Source organism: Pleurodeles waltl, chromosome 4_2, assembly GCF_031143425.1.
Source record: "Pleurodeles waltl isolate 20211129_DDA chromosome 4_2, aPleWal1.hap1.20221129, whole genome shotgun sequence".
Classification (NCBI taxonomy): domain Eukaryota; kingdom Metazoa; phylum Chordata; class Amphibia; order Caudata; family Salamandridae; genus Pleurodeles; species Pleurodeles waltl.
Window position 1 is genome coordinate 850,721,224 of NC_090443.1, and position 20,141 is coordinate 850,741,364.

General features: G+C 40.5%; 1 protein-coding gene across 10 annotated transcripts in view; it reads left to right on the forward strand.

Annotated features, from left to right (window-relative positions):
• The window catches only part of DAB1 (DAB adaptor protein 1), a 3,348,596-nt gene that overhangs the window by 2,948,615 nt on the left and 379,840 nt on the right, over positions 1 to 20,141 (forward strand). For all 10 annotated transcript variants that reach the window (XM_069232585.1, XM_069232581.1, XM_069232583.1 and 7 more), the window contains one exon: positions 13,897 to 14,036. In XM_069232585.1, the coding sequence (XP_069088686.1) occupies positions 13,897 to 14,036 (140 nt within the window). The remainder of the gene's footprint in view (positions 1 to 13,896; positions 14,037 to 20,141) is intronic.

Sequence of the window (20,141 nt, forward strand, 5' to 3'; positions counted from 1 at the left end):
GAACTCTCTCAAACTTCAAAGGCACATTTGGGTATAAGTTCTTGACCCAAAACCCCCCAAATCAGTATTCTTTTGGAATTAAGGACATTCTACCAAGAAGGACTGCTGTGCTGCCAAGAGGGACTGCCAGTCCGCTAACTGCATTGCTGTGTTAGCCTGCTGCTGCTTTTTTACCTTGAGTGAGAAGGACTGGACCTGTTCTCTACATCTTTGAAACCAAAATTTTCCAAGGGCTTTTTGGCTTGCCACCTGTTCTCCTGCAGTCTCAGGGACATCAAAGACTTCCTGCAACTCTCCTGGTGTTGCTGGACTCTGCAATCAGTGAGTCCTACCCTTGGGTGAAGTGCCCCCTCCAGTCCTGAGCACCAGAACTGGGTTTTGCTGCTGTTTTCTGCAAAACAAGAGGCATTGTCACCACTGTACCAGTTTGAACCAACGCATCACTTCTTTGATGCCGACGCAGAGGCTGCTCGATGACAGCGGATCCACAGCCTTCAAGGCACAACATCGATACTCAGTGCAGCTCAAGGGCAACGCATTGCATTCATCTCTACGGATCAGACTGCATGAGAAATACTACAGCATCACCTTCATATTTTCTCCTTCATGCCAACGCTTGTTCCATATAAGGTACTTGTTCAGTGGACCCCGCGTGGCGTCTGTAGCTGGCCTACTCTCCATCATGGTTGACCTAAAATTTTGATTTGCACTGGTCCCTCTTGACCTCCAGTAACCTTTTGACTGCTGGTGACTTCTAAGCACTATTAGTAGTTTGATCTTTAAAAATTAATTTCTCAACTTCTACATATTGGATTTTTGTCATGTTGGTCTTGTTTTACTCAAATATATATTCTCTATAATTCTAAACTGATGTGCAGCCTTTTCTTGTGGTGTCTTACACTGTGTTATTGTAATTAAATGTTACTCAATTACTTTACACATTGCCTCTTAAGTTAAGCCAAAGCTGTGCCAAGCTACCAGAGGGTGAGCACAGATTAATTTAGGGAGTGTATCTGACTTACCCTGACTAGGACTGAGGTCTCTACTTGGATAGGGTGCATACCTCTGCCAACTAGAGATCTGATTTCTAACAGTCAGTGTTGTACTACTTCTGAAATTCAACATGCTCTTCGTTACACCCAATTCATCACTTCATTGGTTTCTGTGCAATTGACACCAATAAAAAAATCTAATGACAGGGTAATGTAACGAGTTAACCAATCTCCATTTCTGTATATGAGGCTATAATTCCTCCCTCATTGAGTCCATTGCAAAGTGATCAATTCCACAAATTGCATCTGAATCCCTCACTGTTACATCACCAGATTGCTTTGCATGAAAGTTGCAAGCAGTATTCTTAAATACAGACTAAAACAGCATATCCATAGTTTTCATCTAGTTAGACCAAGCAGTTGTCTGGAGACAATCTTGTTTCCTAAAATATAATCTTTATTCTAAGCCATTTATGGAAGTATGAAGAATAAGCAAACAGGATCCAAATGCGAGCAGTGCCATTATACAGGGGATGGTACTAAGGAGATCAGTGGTAATGGTTGTTAAAAGCATTTTAGTTATCTTGAAAATAGAAACTCTGCACAAATCGTTCCTTACTATGGTGGAGGAAATAGTTGAAATACTTACCCTTTAAGGGCTGCAAGTTACTAGTTGGAATACTGTAAAAATTGGCATTCTGCTCTTTTGGGCTCTTATTTTAAGAAGAGCAGGAGACACAAAAACGCATGTTGCATTCACAGCAACTGAAGTACTGTGCATTGTAGCCAATTTCGGCATTTGTGTTCTGTGGCAGGGTTGAAAACAGCATCTAAACCACTTGTTTATGGGTGATTCACATTATTCTTATTGTCATCATTTGTAGAGCATGGCATTCCCGCCTAAGGTTGACTGCCAATGCAGAGGATGGAAAAACATGAAAGGACACATTGAACACTGTGCCACTTCACAGTTACTACCTGAACAGCATATCTTGAGAAACATGTGAAATTGCAAATGCCCTCAAGCCGAATCTATAGAGGAAGACATGCCTAGTGTAAAATTGTGAAGCCAAGAAGGGTCACTACTTGTCCAAAATTACACAGACCTCTGGTTGTGGCACCAAAGGGCTTTAACTCCTCCCGCTAGTGCCGCCTCTTCCTTAAATGCAAAATTCTTCAGAATGAAAGAGAAGAAAGCGTGCACTTCAAGATAAGTTAGTGGAGTGAAATTTAATCCTAATGCATTTCTAAAACGATATACACTCTTGGCAAAAAGACTTACTCGAATGTCTATAGGAGCATTGCCTCCTCTGTCCTCAATTCATTGTCTAGGTCTCCTCCTTCCTGCATCATTTGTGATGCATTTAGTTGTCTGAGAAAAAATCATCGCCCTCAGGTTGTGCACAGGAATAGGCCAGGGGCTTTCAAAATGGAAGCCACAGACCTTCATCACCCTGCTGCATGTATATGTACAATACATATAGTGCAATGACCACATACACAAATATGCACAACATACACGTGGATGAGATTAGGTGACAAAACAGAGTAGAAATCTGGCTGTGGATTGGTGAGACACTTTAAGCCAGTGCTAAACAACTTTTTTTAGGAGTGAGTGAAAATCCCTTTAACTACAAAATAGTTTGGAAAGTTCTTTAAATGACAGTTTAACTTTTTTGGTCCAATTCCTCTTGTGCAGTGTACAGACCCTGTACCAATGTTTGTATACTACAGACTTTGGTTAAATAGCATACAACAGTTTAAGACTATTAGGGGGTCATTCCGACCCTGGCGGCCGGGGACCGCGGATGCACCGCCAACAGGCTGGCGGTGCATCCAGGCCAATTCTGACTGCGGCGGTAAAGCCGCGATCAGAAAAGGGAAACCGGCGGTTTCCCGCCGGTTTTCCCCTGGCCTGAGGAATCCTCCATGGCGGCACTGCAGGCAGCGCCGCCATGGGGATTCCGACCCCCTTCCCGCCAGCCTGGTTCTGGTGGTTTTGACCGCCAGAACCTTGCTGGTGGGAACGGGTGTCGTGGGGCCCCTGGGGGCCCCTGCAGTGCCCATGCCAATGGCATGGGCACTGCAGGGGCCCACTAACAGGGCCCCACAAAGATTTTCAGTGTCTGCATAGCAGACACTGAAAATCGCGACGGGTGCAACTGCACCCGTCGCACCCTTTCCACTCCGACGGCTCCATTCGGAGCCGGCATCCTCGTGGAAGGGGGTTTCCCGCTGGGCGGGCGGGCGGCCTTCTGGCGGTCGCCCGCCAGCCCAGCGGGAAACTCAGAATGACCGCCGCGGTCATTTGACCGCGGTGCGGTCATTCGGCGGCTCCCGCCAGGCGTGCGGTTACCGCCGCCGGCGGGAGTCAGAATGACCCCCTTAATGTTTAAATGATGAGTACACTGTCTTGCCCAGTTATGGTGCACTATGTAAAATGTTGTGTTTTTTTCTACAGCATATATCCTCCATTTACTTGCTATCTCAGCAAGCCTTCTCCCACTATACTCCTAAAACGCTGCATTAAAAATTGAACTTGATTTACTCCCGCTTGAGTCCTCTCCCTTCTTTTTTCATTGTGACCCTTTTTTTACCTATCTTTTGCTGCAAGCATTCTATGTCTGAGTGTAGTCTCCTCTCAACTGCATGCCTATCTACCTTAATCCTTCTTATTGTAATTCTGCAATAGGCTAATGCATCATTGCATAGATCACAACCGCTCCTCTTTAAAACCCTACCTCTGTAATTTAACATTACCAAATCTCTACTAGCCCTTGACCTGAAATCACATTTATGATGACATCTAACAGTTAATAATATAATCCATCACAAAGTAATTGGAGTAAATGCATGCATTTTTTTCTTAAGTGCACATGAATAATCACAATACCCACTGGATTAACTGCTAACCCAGGGTTTCGGAATAGCGTGCTACTTGCTGTAAACTGCTTCAGTGCCTCATCAGGGGTAGTAAACTGTATATAAATACAGTTACCAATACACTAGAAGAAACTTTCAACATAAATAAAGGACTTGAATCACTTGTGTATAAACATAGAAAAAAGATATATGCATGTGGCAACCACTGAGTCTGTTTTCTACATAACCACCACATGTCCATGTTTGAACGTCTGTGAACACAAGAGTAGCTATAAACATTGGACTACAACAGGATGATATCTTGAAAGAGACATAAGCCCATCTTAAAAATACTAATGCGAAATGTGAGTGCCTACACCAAACTCAATTAACCTTTAAACACAAGAAATTAACATATTCCTTAAAGTAGGAAAGTGCTTAATTTGTCCTTGTTGTTTCCGGTGCTGAGCACTGGCACTTATTTTTGCGGGCCGGGGCTTATTCTTCTGCCCCCCGCATTCGCTGCGAGCTCTTGTAGCAAAAGACACATATCGGAAAGAGGGAGGAAGAGCAAAGCGAAAAAACGTCACAAAGTTAGAAAGCAGAAAGCTGCAAGATTGAACTGGAGGGGCAGGGTGTGTCTGTAAATAGATGAAAGAGGTCCGAGATGTCTTCAGGGTTACTCTGCCTCGGTATCTTGAGTTCGCACATTTAATTGCAGCAGCCGTGTGTTTCAGAGGAGAGCTTTGAGCACCGGCACCTTTTTATTTACAAATTAAGCACTGTAGTAGGAGCACATTTTTTCTAATATATTACTTGATCCAATATGTTAACATATGATGCCTAAAAGCACTCATTACAAACTCTATCATACCATATATATCCACCATCGCTCATGAAATCCACTGGCCTGTGGGGTGTGTGTTATGGTGTGGTGTGTGATCCCCACTCATAACCTGTAACTTAGGCCCTCCAATAGTTGGCTCTCAAAATATCACTTTCTGCCTCCCTCAAGTGATATGCATATTTCACTAGCTTAAGTGGGCAAATTGTATGACACAGGGAGTATTCCCCACTTATAACTATCCCCATTTGATTACATATCGAACAATGGTAGTCAATATTTGATGATTCCGGGATACCATACAAGTCCATAGCAATTATACCAATTGGTGATATAATGGACTACTAGTATGTGACCACCCTATGTCTATATTGATCTTGACTTTATATTCTTAAGGGAGGAGTTATGTACTCATGACGCATTAACTATATCATTTAAGATAGCAGGTTTAAGAAAAAATATATAAAGAATATTAGTATGATTAGATATCCACACACATAAATCAATAATTACACCAATGCTATGCTCTTTACAGCCCCTCTAAACAATAATACAATCATTGCCAAAGCAATTGCATTCACAATTATGGATGATGACTAAACACAAAAGAGTAAACAGAAATTAAAAACATAAGTAGACCAATGGCTCAGGCATTGTCCACCATGTTAAAGCCTCCTGGGTGATTACTTTCTAGTTTGATGATATATCTGCATTCCAACTGTATTAACTGTTTCTTCCTGTCACCTCCTCTTGTGTTTGGGGGGAACCCTGTCTATGCCAAAAAATGACAATAAACTGATAATAGACCCATGTTACTCCGTAAAGTGAAGTGCCACAGCGGTCTTTGATCTTCATATTGTATAACTCTCACAGGCTCACACACCCATTTTGTAATCAGGAAGATGGTGCTCCCCACCTAGCACAACGAGTAAGGGCAGGTCAGAAAACCTATGCAATAGTCAGGTGTAAATAAAAGGCTTTTCCATATAATGATCTATTTGCCTAGAGTGTTTCTATACTTTATGATGTTCTTGCTGGTTCTACATGTCTTATGTGTACCACATCTTACAAAACTATTTACAGAGCCATCCAAATTTTATTCTCTAGAGTTTTTAGTTCATTAGATACTAACAGGCCCCCCAAGGACTTAGGTCTTCTATAAGTTATGTTATTCTATGTGCATTGGTTTAGAGCACGACTCCACCTGGTAGGATTTCCTTGCACTGAAGCAAGAGATTTATGGCCCAAGACAGGGTCGGGACTAGGTGAAGAGCCAGGTCGAGGCTCTGCTGTGGTGGGGAGGGGTCAAGTTGTTTCAGAATTTAGGAGCAAGCTAACACAAGACACGACCACCAGATATAATTCTGCCTATGCAAATGGGGGTGCAAGTAGGAATTTGGCTGAGTGAAGGTGTCTGGTATGTTTGTGGATGTGTATGAAGCTGTTGGGGTATGAAGGGCCATTGTTGTGTAAGACTTTGTATGTGTGTGTGGAGTCTGAAGAGTGCTCATTTATGGATTGGGTGCCCATGGGGCATTTTGAGGTGTGGGGTGATGTAAGCGTGAGGTGGGAGGTTAAGGGTGAACCTGGTCACTGACCTTTGTATGGTCTGGAGTCTTCTCGTCAGGTGATCACTGATTCCAGTGCAGAGTGCATTACCGCAATCCATTTTGCTGGTGATGAGGGCTTGATTGACAGTTCTAGAATTGTTTGTGAGGAGTCATTTGAAGACCGTCTCGAGCATGCTGACTGTGTGGAAGTAGCAGAGGGAGACTGTGTTTATTTAGCTGATCATGGTGAGTTGGTTGTTGATTACTATGCTGAAGCACTTTGCATGGATTGCCAGAAGGGGTGTGGGTTTGATGGCCACCAGGTAGAGTCCCTGATTGATATGTATTTGGCAAATATTACTACTTCTGTCTTGTCTGGGTTGAACTTCCGGCAGGTAGTATACTGCCATCTGGTGACTTCGGTCATCCAGGTGGATATATTTGTCCTGGTATTTGGTGTCTTGCTGGAGAGGGAGAATATGAGATGGGTGTTGTCAGCACAGGATATGATGTTTATTTTGTGGGTACGGAGGATGCTGTTGAGTGGAGTCATGTAGGCATTGAACAGAGTGGCAGTCAATCAGATCTTACTATAAGATCTGTCGGATCTGCGGAGGATTTGCATCCCTTCGTGTACATAAATCTTTTTCCTTTAATAACTCCAAAACTACTAAACAGATTTACACCATATCACAAAAAGAGATCTTTCTGGACCAAGATCTAGCTTTCTGCCAAATTTAGTATAATTCCGTTTGGTGGTTCAGGCTGTAGTTATGTGTAAAATCCTTAGGGGAAATTGGATGACAAAAATGCATTTTGGGAACCCCCTTTTTTTCTCTGCTTGACGAATCACCCCAAAACTATCAAGACAGCAGCTGTACTGAATGGCCAACTAGTTTTGAAAATGTCATGAAAATTTGTCAAACGGCGCCAAGGTTATTAGCAAAAAAATGCTCTTCTTATTGAAATTAGGTCCTACTATAACTACCTACTGGCAACTGCCAGTAGGTAATAAATATATTGAGAGCGGGATCAACATATATGTATTGACCAGTTGAACGTTCTGGCCCAAACACGTCGTCATGTTTTGCACCTTGCACTTTCGTATTAAGTTAAAATAAATGATCTACAAGTAATGACTTGGTGGTGCTGCCAGCTCTTTTTGCAGATTTTGGCTATCCAGGTGAAAAATGGTGTGGAGGAGTTGCGAGTAACTAGATAGATAGATAGATATGTATTTATATGTGTGTGTTTATATGTGTGTATGTTTTGTGTGTGTGTGTGTGTGTGTGTATATATATATATATATATATATATATATATATATTTGTGTGTCTGTTTGTGTTAGTGTGTGTATTAGGGTCTAGCCTGCGCTAGCATGCGCTTGAGCATGCGTATCGCTTGTGAGACACTGTAGTAGTTAGAAAAGGGCTCGTCCATGTCATGTCAGTGTCTTTCATTGTTTCGTGGGCTTGCCTTTTAAAATCTGCTTGCTTTCATTAGTGGAAGGCATGCATACGTCATGCCTTTTCCGGTGGTTAGCCCTCCTCGAGCGCAGCGACCAAGTACTGAAAACATACAAGGCTCACTGTTTTCCGTCCGCTTTGTGGACTACTTTTTCTCTTTTTTCGCAGCATGATCTCGCTTGCCAGAAGTTGAGCGCTTTCATGTCATCGACCCTGTTACACAGTTAATTGCACTTTTGCCGGTTGCGTAGATAATTGCACTTTTGCCGATAGGTTTCACAACGAGTGAACTGTAGCAGCGCGATCACGCTCTTTTTTTCCATTTAATGCGGCAAGAAAAGTCCGGTTGGGAGTTTACTACTGCTAATAGCTCTAACTTGGAGAAATGCGAGATCCGTTGCATTGCAAATGCTTGTTTAAATGTGTGGTCACTTAAGGTTCAGTGAACACGACACAGAAAAATCCCTGACCTTTGACAGAAGCTGTAAAGTATCAAAGCAGTCAATGTACATGACATAGATTCAATTTAGAAGTCATACCGGTATGTAGTGGGATATTAAGAATTAACATTATTTGGCCCAAGTGGGCACGCCTCAATGATCAGTAACATGGGATGGATCAGATGACTGCATTAAATGGCAATATGATCAGAAACATTAGTAGGCATGGTTGTAGCATGTTTGTGATTCTGAAATACTTTTTCAGTTTTTATATGTTTTGTAAGTGAAGTCTCTCCGTTTCCACGCACTTTGCACTTTTCACTTTAAAAATAGAATTTGGACTATGGTGTGGTGACGAGAGGTTATGAAGAGCACCGAAACACATCAGCGCTGCTGTCCTCCTCTGAAGCCGGAATAATGAATGAGCAAATTGTCCTCTCATTTAGTTTACTACTTCATTAGGAACATAACTACTCAGGTATCTTTAGAAAATGCCTGTAACAGAGAAGCTGCCAAAAATTGTCATGTGCCCTGTCTACCAAACTCTAGGTTCTCCTGCCTCATTTAGCGTAGATTCCTCCAGCTGAGAGTAGGTCGCTGTGCCCCCAGTCACCTGTCACACGTTCACCTACCACAAGAGGTTCCAAAAACTTTGCTTGAAAGCCCACCCTGTTGAGGAGGTATTTCAATGTTGAATTTGAATGTAACCAGGAAAAAACATACACACGCCTCCCAAGGAGTGGAATAAGATCTGTAGTACCTAATGTGTATTCGCTTCTTTTTTTTCTTTTTTTAGAAAAAATCCAGTTTCTGGGGGTTATGTAAAAGAAAATGCTGGCTCTTTTCCCAGAATATTGCAGCCTGGCTTGCATGGAGTATTCATTAAATGTGCTCTTGTCATGCCAGTGAGAACACCTTCTGCAAAATGTTGCCACTGACTTGGTGGGAAAAACTAATTTTTGTAGATGGGTCACCAGCACCCGAGCCTTTTGGCAACCCATATGCTGAATCTTAAATTATGCACTCATTGGTTCTGGGCCCATAGGAAGGAGTTTCCCTAAATTACGCCCACCAACCTCTCAGTGAAGAGCAGATGTAGCAAACTGTCGCAAAATGTTCTGATAGATATAAATGAGTAGAATTAAAAGAGATGTCAGACATGCTATAGCTTTGGGTTGTCACTTAACCCTAATAAGCAACTGACAGGAATCTCCCCCTGCTACAGAGGTCACTTCCCTGTGATGGACTCTCCACTCTCTCTGTGGTATAAAACTGTTAATGGTCTTCACAAAGATTCCAATGTGTGTAAGAGTGCATGCTTATAGTTTAGATAAGATCCAGGACAATGTGTCACTTCAGAATTACAATGCTAAAAGTGATGAATGCAACATTGTCAGGTTATTAATATATAAGTGGGTGTTTGTCATTCAGGGGAGAATTGGCAGCTTCAGGAATGTTATTGACTGTGTCAATAATATCAGCATATATTTTACAAGGTCTTGAAAAACAGGAAATTCATATTGTACCCCGAGGAGCGGAGAGATTTAAACAAAGAGCATCGCTATTTTCGGGATTATCATTCTGAATTACTCGCTGTTCCCAACACTTCTCGCACGCAGTATTAGCGTTAATTTAATGACGATGTTAGAAGCTGAAATACCTCGTGGCCCCCAGAAGAGCTTTAAGTTAACTGAGGAAGAGGCAAGCTACCATTAAAGCGGATTTCATTTCACATCAAGTGATGCTTGGTAAATGTTATCGATATGAGGGACGGCCTTTAAAAGTCACTTCTGAGACCGTAGCTGTCGCTGCTGGTTTGCCGCTCTCTCCATAATCTTTCAATTTGCTTTTGTGAAGTGGCATTTTTTTTTCTCCTATTAGCATTAGCAAGTCGTATCTTACAGGCAGCACAAGTAATTATTTTGGCAAGTTGCAGCCAGTAATGTCTTGGGGACATGAGGAAGTTATGATGATGCTGTTAATTTAGAGAAACGTCTAATCATTTCCGTTTTTGAAGAGCACACAAGTGCTCTCGCCCTCAACGCTGCCCGCCTTTCTTGTAGATCGGTTACGACATTTTGTTCTCACGTGCACTCAATTGCAATGCCAGCGCCAAGAGGCACATACACGGAAAGCGCTCTGTGAGCGCTCCATTCCTCACTCGTATTGACTATATTACGATGTAAACTGAAAAAAAGGGAAGAAAGTATATAACATGGGCATTTGTACCAGGAAGTGTGAAGGAAAGTTGTACTGGTTCCTTTTTCAAGAAGTTGCAGCCTTGAGGGCTTTGTGGAGACACTTTAATCAATGAGTGTGTGATCTCCGTGGGCGCAAAATGCAAAGATTTGATTTGTGTCAGTGAAGAACATCCGTGGCTCTTATAAGCAGAACAGTAAGTGTAGTGCCACACAGTTTTCACAAAACGCCTCCGAGACTGGAGTAATACGAAGAAGGGGCACTTTGCTACTGAAGAGGGGGCAAAGAAAATCTGAAATGATTGTTTGACTTTCTGTGCCCAGGACAAAACAGTAAAACAAGAGAAACGTTGCTGACACAGAAAACGAGGTGGACATTGCGATGAAAGTCCTGCTAGAGGTATTAGATGGCACTAGAAATGAGACGGAACAGGAAATACGGAATACTGATGTTATGGTGTAGAAGCAGAGAAATCTAAACTATATTTTAGACAAAATAGTGGATTTCACACACTAAGTTGATGAACTGAACCGAATTTGTTTTGAGGGGATGTCAATCGAAATACATCAAAAACATCACAAATAACATATGAAAAACAGTTCAATCTCAATAATCACACCAGTTTATTAAGAAGTTAACTATTTTATTTTGCTATATTAACAACGTTAAATTCACAAAAATAATTCTCAAACACAAATGTTACACATGAAGGAATAACAAAGGCTGATTCAAATGTGTATATCTGAGCTTAATCAACACAAATAGACAAATTATCCCAAAGGTTACATCACAAAACCATAGCAATAGAATCTGAGGAAGAGAAATTGAATACATCTGAATAATGGTAAGCCAAAGAAATATCAAAAACAAATCATGAGCATGTGAGAAATGCCACTCTAACCACTAATTAGCATTGACATGTTGGGCTTCATGTAAAAGTTATAGTAACACAAATTTAGAAAACATCTAGGTAAGGTTCTATCAAAATACATGAATAAGCAGCATTATATAAACCCTTGCAGCTGGTACTTGAAAAACAAAAGACAAATAACAATTCACATTACATACATTACCCAGTGCTACAGAAATCAGGAACAATGTCTACTTTGTCAGTGGGACAGCATCAGGCATTAACATCAGGATAAAAACAGATTAAGGATAGGGGTAATGGTTTAAAATTTAGACTATAAGATACACTAAACCATTTAAACGTTAAGCTTCTTCATAAGCTGTAGAAAGAATCACTTCAAAAAATGAATTTAACTCAGGGGAATAAATGTACAAAGTGTGCCACCAAACAATAGTGACAACATTAAATTAAACTCGGTAAATGAAAATGATTGGTTAAAGCATAAGTTGAGCAAATTATGACCAACCAGAACATTAACAGATATCAAAATTATACAATTAGTTTACTCCAAGCTTTCTAATTGCTATTATTCCATTGACGAAATCTAAACTAATACATTTTATATTCTAGACTTCCTTTTCTTCCGCCTCATCTGTAGATCTTTTGTTTCCACTCCACCAAAAAGCCGAAGTCACAGGAAGAACGATTACAAAATTGTATTTCCCATCTCCTCTTTACCCTCGAGGACAAAACATACAAATTAGAAACATATCCCTAAACAATGAAGCCAGTCAGGCTACAGAACACATTAAACGTTTTATACAGCTTGCATTACACAATGACCTTGCATCTGCTTCTACTTCAGTCCAACAGAGGTCACTAAATACATATTTATTTCTATTATTTGTTTTAGTCAAGAAACACACTCTCTTGTAAAGACAGCATAATTTCATTAGCTTAAGTTAGCATGAGCAAAATATAGGCCTTACATAAGATGGTGGCCATTCAATTAGTCACATTTTCATCAGCATAATATTATTATTAAATTAATCCACACATTAGTCTGTAAATATGATTACGTAAAGACTCAACATTTTATCAATAAAAACTCTGCTTCCACAATGGTGAATGCAGTACATATCACACTGTCTGAGCGAGTTTAGTTCAGATGCAAAATGATTTTCTGCGCTAAAATGTCCTTTGCACTGACTGATCCGTCCAAGATTAACATTTTTCACCCACTATAAACTATATTTAACACTGGTGAGTAGCTGCATAAGGCTGTGCAACACTTAGCTGGGTGTCACCAATGCTAAATTGCTTGTGTAATACAGCTAGAGTCAGTGTAAATACACTCAGCCTCCAGCACAAATATAAATACACATTTACAAATTGCTGTTTTGTTCATTTTGTGTGTAACCTTGTCTTAATTTGACATTACTAGATCTGGGTGACATAGTTTCTTGGATGGACAAATAGTGTAATGTGATTGAATTCCTTCTATTACGTCATTTCAAAGAACCTAATACATCTGTGGTCTGCTAGAACAGTTTCTGTTTTTCACCACATGTCCTTGCAAATTTCAAGAAATGTATCATATGTGCCCTTTTCAGAGAGGCTCGACTAAACTCAGAGAGAGGAAAGTTTTCATGCGTTCTAGTGCAAGATAGCAGCCCTTATCAGAATCAAATTAATTAACACAGATGGTGCAGTGTGTAACAGTTGCATTCAATTACTCCGTAGTGCGTAACTGTAGTGTGTTGTCTATATCTATGAGCTGTAGCAATTAATTCTGTGTGCCTCAATCAGTGCAAAATTGTAGTCCTGCTTCTATGTGTGTGTTTAATGCCTGGTTTTTGGATTCCAGAATTTGGTCAACCTAGGCATAGTCCACTGGAATTATATGGAAATTATATTTTGTTCATTATTATTACTATGTTTTCAGCCAAACACATGAAGTGTCCACCATGTGAGAAGTACTGTGGATCCTGTTGCTTTCAATTTTCACAGCACTGTACATATCTACTTTATATACATTTCTGAAGTGCAGGATGCCCAGTTGAGGGCAGCTGCAGAATGGCTAGTGAAATACAAACTCTTTTCATGTACTTAGAGGCTGGTTGTATTTACTCCATGAGGTCAGGGATTACTTTTAGATCACAGTGTCGGACAGACTTCCTCAAATCATGCAACAACCTAGTTTGAAACATATGCTTCATGCTACGGACACCGCACCTATAAGTATCGTGAATATGTCGGTGCCTTTGTCTAAAGTTGTAATAAGCCTTTCATGTATCTCCTTCCAACCATCCACAGCTTTACAGTGATTTGGTGTCATGTATTTATATGCTCCCTATTCCCCTTTGAATTTCCATCATTTGTGAATGGCTGATGTACCAAATGGGATATATGCCCAGTACTTTCATAACCAACTTGTGTTTGTTTGAAGGGTTCTGGCTACCTAGTCTCCTTCACACAGTTCAATTCTTCCATTCTAGGTCAGTGATTTAGTTATCTTTGCCTTTTTTGACATGACTTAAAATACTCAATGTTAGGTACATGTAGATCTGTTTAAGGATTTGCCATTGCTAATGTGAATCTATATTTGAATTTCCTGTATGTCAGAAGAACTGTAATCTATTGATATTGGTTTGCATATACATTGTATTTATCACTGTGGCATTTTTCTTCAGGTCAGGATCGCAGCGAGGCCACTTTGATAAAAAGATTCAAAGGTGATGGTGTCCGTTACAAGGCAAAACTGATTGGGATTGATGAAGTTTCAGCAGCACGAGGAGACAAGCTATGCCAAGACTCGATGATGAAACTCAAGGTAGAGTTGCCATTTCCCATTATGTATCACAGACTATCTGTACTATTCATAAGTCCTCAAATGGGAATACCATATTTTGCATCATGGCTGTGCAAACACAACATCATAAGTAACTGAATAGTGTTCATGAAGCTAAACAGCAGCTTCAAATTTTTATAAGTGAGTAAGTGTGGTGAAGTATGTTTGTGTTTAGTTGTGGCCATATTGTTGTCTCCCTGAAATGATGATCCATATCTCACAAAGGGAATAATAATTATTCAAGGATTATTATATCTTTGCAAAGACTCTGTTACATTCATCTCCCAAATTGCCTTAATATTTAGAATCGAGACGCTGAACAATAAGAATCTTTTCAGTTTTGGCCTATGTTTACATATTGTGTGATATGCTTCAAATGACACACAAGTATGAACCTGTCTGCGGAATGCACCGCAACCCAACATTCTATCCTTCTGACCAATATATTGGGTGCATGTTTACACCTTTCATACTATTGCTTCTGTTTTTGGATTATCACAGTCAAATTATTTCATTAATGATATTTCCGTGTGTACCAGAAACCTGCAAGGTTTGGAGTCGGACAGAAGTTTGACATGGAGTTTTAACAGGGTTCAAAGTCTCCTAGAGTGTCTTAGCAGTTGCAGTACCATAGCTGTCTTCAAACTGTCTTAGACAACATAGTTTTAACATATAAAGTTAAATCAACATGATATGTCCGGGTCCGAGGTAAAAGGGGCTCAGCCTAAAACCATGACTCTGAACTAAAGGTCAAATCTAGAATATGGCCTCTCAAGTAAGTTGCAGATGTGATTAACCTCCCCTTATTTCCTAATTTAATTAATTTTATTTAATTAGGAAATAGCTCGTGATTGGATCTGTTCATTCCTCACAAATGAATACAGGCAAATTGGGATCAGTCATCAATGCCTGAATTAGGAAAAGTATACTGGCACGTATTATAACACGTATTATAACATATACATTATACCTTATAACCACCATGTACTGCTTTTTTATGAATCATATTATCAAATTTATGATTCTTAGCATGTGTGAGGGATCCAGACCACATTACACTCCCATTTACCTTCTAGCAGCACACATTAGCCCAGTTGGCAGACCAGAACTAAGTTGGCACAAACATGAGGGGAAATGCCTCACCGGTTCAATGAGGCGAATGAATCAAGTTTCCAAGACTGAGGTCAGAACTCTGCCCAATTCTGTGGACATAAAAGTGTCTAAAACACTTGTACCCGTGAAGCCTCCCTTTATTAACATCTCAACAAGTATAAAATCCCTCCTTTCCTTTCTGCAAATACAACAACGAAATCGGTAACTTCATTAAGTTTCCTGCTGGGGCAACCCAGTGTTTCTAAGCAGCATTAGACACAGCTTTCTATCCATGGATCACACGACACGTATCCCCCAACCAAACACAAGTTCTCACTTTTTCTCCAAGCAGAAGTCTTCTTCACATTTTAGAACCTATCATGGTGAAGTGAGGATAAGAGATAACCTGACTCTAAAGAAACACCTAAATGCCTGTGAATAAATACATAAACATTCAAATAAGAGGTGAACTGTCTGTAGATAAAAAGATGAACCTAGCCAAACAAGTAAAAAACCAGGGAATCAGGGGCTAACAAAGGCCCACACAGCACACACCTGACGTGAGTGAGTCCGGAGGGGGACCCCCTTCATGTTCCATCCGGGGGGCCCCTTCCAGTTTTGTTACCCCACTGAAAGGAATGCCAGTATATAGGATATAAATGACTTAGGGGTCAACTAGAACTCCATACAAGATTTCAAGATTTCTGAAGGACAAAATAAATAAGACAGGCTAAATATTTAAGAGGTCAAGAGTTAAATTTAAGGTACTGTGCCTGAATTTGGATGCATTTTTATATTTTGTTGTTGTGCTTTTTGCAGTCAATTGTCGCAAGAACATCATTATTCCTCCCTGTGCACTCATGATGAAGCAAAAGTCAATTAGACCAGATTCTCCAAGAGTAATGCACTATCCACACTAAGTCACAGTTTAAAATTATATAAAAGTTCTAGAGCGAAGTCAAGAACAGGATTGTGTATTTGGGCTTTTCCACCACTGATTGGTATTGGACATAAAGAGTTATGCTAGGTTGTAATAACTTAGGTTATTAGTTAAGAAGACTGTGAGCCCCACCCTAGTCATACACAAACCTAGTCTGGGTTAGTGCAAAAGTCATTAAATATAAACCTATGCTTAACTCTCTTGTAGTTTGGCATTAAGCAGTCAAACTTAACTTAGAGGCAATGTGAAAAATATTTGTACAACACTCAAACTGTAATAAAGTAAAAACATGACAAAAGAAAAATCCAATTCAGTTTTGAAACACAGAGTTAATTTTAGAATATAAAAGAACACCAAAACTATAAAAATCCATTAGTAAAACCGGAGTTATGAGTAAAGCGCCAGCTGTGGGCATCTGGTTGCGGTGGACCGAAACACAGTCACAAGGTTAGGCTGGCTTCAATGGAATGTGGTCTGCAGGAAGTTGTACCTTTTATCCTTGGTGCGGGGGTCTTTGCAGTACTGCGATGCATGGGTCTGCATGGTGCAGTGTCAGTTCTGCTGAAGTTCTTTTGTATGTTTCTAAGGGTTCTAGAGAATTGCAGTGACAGGTGAGACAGCCTTATGACTCCTTATGAGAGCCACTCCTTTAATACGAGGCATAGTAAGGCAGGGATTTAATAACCCTTTTCAACTGAAACATGTAGGCAAGAGAGTTGAGCAGATGCGAAAACCAATATGTTTTCATAACACATTCTGAATAATTTTTAATCATGACAAAGGTAACCATTGAAAAAAGGACAATCCTGGTTTTGCCTAGTAATGTTTTAACTGGAACCCTGCACTTGCCCAGAGTACTAGCTTATCTTGAGTACTCAGGGTTAGTTTCCTCTGGCTCAGTCCACTTGGGTGATTCAATACCTACCCAAGTGAGGGGAGGCCCCTAGGATAAAACATGCTGCCATATGATGGGTGAAATGTTTCCTCTAATAGCTAAGAGATATCTGTGTAGGAAGGCTAGTTGGGCCTAAAACAGGGCACGGTTGCGCCCCTTTTCTGCCTGTTGTCAGTGTGTTTGACTGTGGCCACTGGGATTCTGCTATCCAGGGCCTCAGTAGTTCTGCTCTCTCCCTTCTAAATTGGTAACTGTACCTTTTTCTTCCCACAATTGGCATACTGGTCCCCCCATGTAAGTCTCTAGTATAGGGTACCTAGGTACCCAGGGCATTCTGTTATTGTAGCCTAAAATATGTGAAAGCCAGCAAATAAATAAGGGAAAGCTGACATTGTATTATCTAGTTAAAATAGTAAAAAGAACAGAGGTCCAAAAAAATCAAAAGTGCAAGGAAACAAATTTGTTATATAATTTAAAAGCAGTGCCAAAAGAAATGGAATATAAGGAGGGGCACGCTCCTTATGATTCATGTTCTTGCTTCTCAAAAGAAGTTTGTGGAAAATTAAAACAAAGGTGGAAAAGAAAAGAAAGAATCCTTTTTTTCGTACACAGATACATGCGTGTTATTTTCTCATGGCACAGTCCACACTTCCACTGGTATTGGAGGCTCAGAAACTGGACCTTTTTCAACCAAAAAGCAATTGAATCCAACCGTTTGCAAACATTTCAACTGGGAGTTGACGGAGAGGTTTGGCGAAAAAAACCTTGACTGATGACTCTTGTCACAGGTGGGAGACAGAAGAGGAGACGCTTTTCGGGGGACTTTTAAGTGATACGGACGAGTAGTTATGTCATTTAACAACCTTGACTAGGCAAGGTCCACTGTTCACTTAAGTCCTCCAGATAATAATGTAATGCACGTCATGAATTTCTAGACGCTGAATCAGAAAAGCATTTATAAGTATGTTAGACAATAGGCTTTTATGTACTCTTACATGCCTTTGTTAGTCTGACCTAAAACGTCCCTAAAACACCCAAGTCTCTCTTTGTAAAAGTACAAAGAGGGCACAGGCGTTTCTGTTTCTTTTTAAATACATATGCATTTTCCCATGTTATTCCTCTTTTGGACGTTTTGGTGCCAGTTCTCAAAGGTATATACGAGTACAAGAATAGTCCTGCAGGAATACTACTTCAGGTACTCATTGTGCCTTTGTAAATAGGTCCACTGGTCGCGGATTTCTCATAAATGTGTGAGTTCATTTTCTCTGCATGTAGGTCCTGATTTTCCAAGCATCCAGAAAGAAGGGAAAGGAAAGTGAAAATGCTGTGCTGCCATTCCTTAGATGGGTTTCCTTAGCCATTAAAGTAGTAGAAATACACCGACCCTATTGGTATTTATTGGATTCCATGAGCCTTATTGGGTGGAGGAGAAGAGGACTGCACAAGTCAGTAAGCATTCACATTTGCAACCATGATGGTCAGAGTGTGTTTTGCTCCGCTGAAAAATTCAATTCCAGACATCAAAGCTCATCCATTGCACGCTCTTTGGTGTAGGTGAACCTGCACTTTAGTCAACGAATATATTTAACGTCACCTACATTGCACATTCTAGACTCTTATTTACTGACACAAATTACATGTTTTTTTTAAACCAAACTTTATTGAGTTTTCTTATAGTGGTTGATACATGCCATAAATAAAGTATTTAGCTACAGTGTACTGTTTAGATTTCAAGGTAGACAAACAGCATCTTTAGTACATGAATCGGTAGGAGTGGAGTAGCACATAATAGACGTCAACATAAATATATTGAGGGTGGTCATATACTGTAAGCCACCTTTTCACCAAGGTATTGTGTTCCCAAGAAGATGTCGGCAACTTGCCCCCACCCTAACCCCAAACACCTTCTGTCTGATATGATTTGTCAGTGAGGGGAATCATCAGGAGGGCACTGGAGAGGTGGAGGGGACCAGTACCAACAATGTGAGTATACACAGCTTCACCAGGAATTAGGTTTGCTTTATTACAGTGCTGCAAACATGGAGGTGAGCTTGAGGAGCACTTAATAGTCGTGTGTGGTATATTATTTTCTTTGCTGACTCACCAATAATTCTCTTCCACTTGGGCTTTGAAAGATTCCAAAATTCCCATGTCAGGGCTATAGGTTGCTTCCAGAGCCCATGGTACTCCTCCCTGTGCACCTGTATGATCATATCATCTGTGTACATAGAGACAGCATGATATAGTGGCCCCTGTGATATACACCAATTGTCCCCTGCTTGCCTGATACTTTGGCTAGGGGTTCTATTGCCAGCACAGAGAGGAGAGGGCACAGCCTAGTGCCACAAAATATGGAGTAGATAGAGGATATGTGGGGACCATTTTGTGCTCTTGCCATTGGATTGGTATACAGGAGTTTGAGCCATTTAATGTAGGTTGGGGGGATACTGAATCGGGTAAACGTGGCAAACTTATAATCCAGGTGTAAGGTGTCAAATGCATGCTAGAGATTGATGGAGAGACAAGTGGCAGTGGGGAAATTAGCCTTAGCCACCTCCATTTTACATGGTCTATTGAGTATGTGCAATGTGCCATGGGGAATTCAGAATTTTAGTTTTGAGCCCTGAAAAAGTGGGATGAGGGTTGCCACAAATTATTAGCTGAAAGGCTCCACTACTACACCAACACCATCCTTCCTCCCATCCAGTCCATTTTAGAATCTGATGGCTCCAGTTCTGAGATGACAAGGATTTGGCCTGGTGTTGGTGGTGGTGGAGAGAGGAAAACATTAACTTATAGGTGCCACCCTTCTCCTAACCACTGAATAGAAATTAACATCTGTGTAGTGAGACATTGGCAGATGAAAGGCACAATCTAAATCTGCTAAGAATTAAATGAGGCCATTAAGGATTGCTTTACATTCAGAACCAAGACATATAGAAATTCATCTTGCCTTCTTACAGAGAATCAGGTTCTTTAAATATTATAGAGATTTTGCATTTAGTTTTTGTAAGAAAACAGGACTTATTTCAGTGTTCCCCCACTTTTTGCCCCCATTGGAAGCACCGGATACTGTTTTTCTGAATCTGATTGTGCCTGGGCTCTGCTAACCAGACCCAGGTCCTGTGCTCTGAATAAAAGGTCATTGTAATTAGGTATA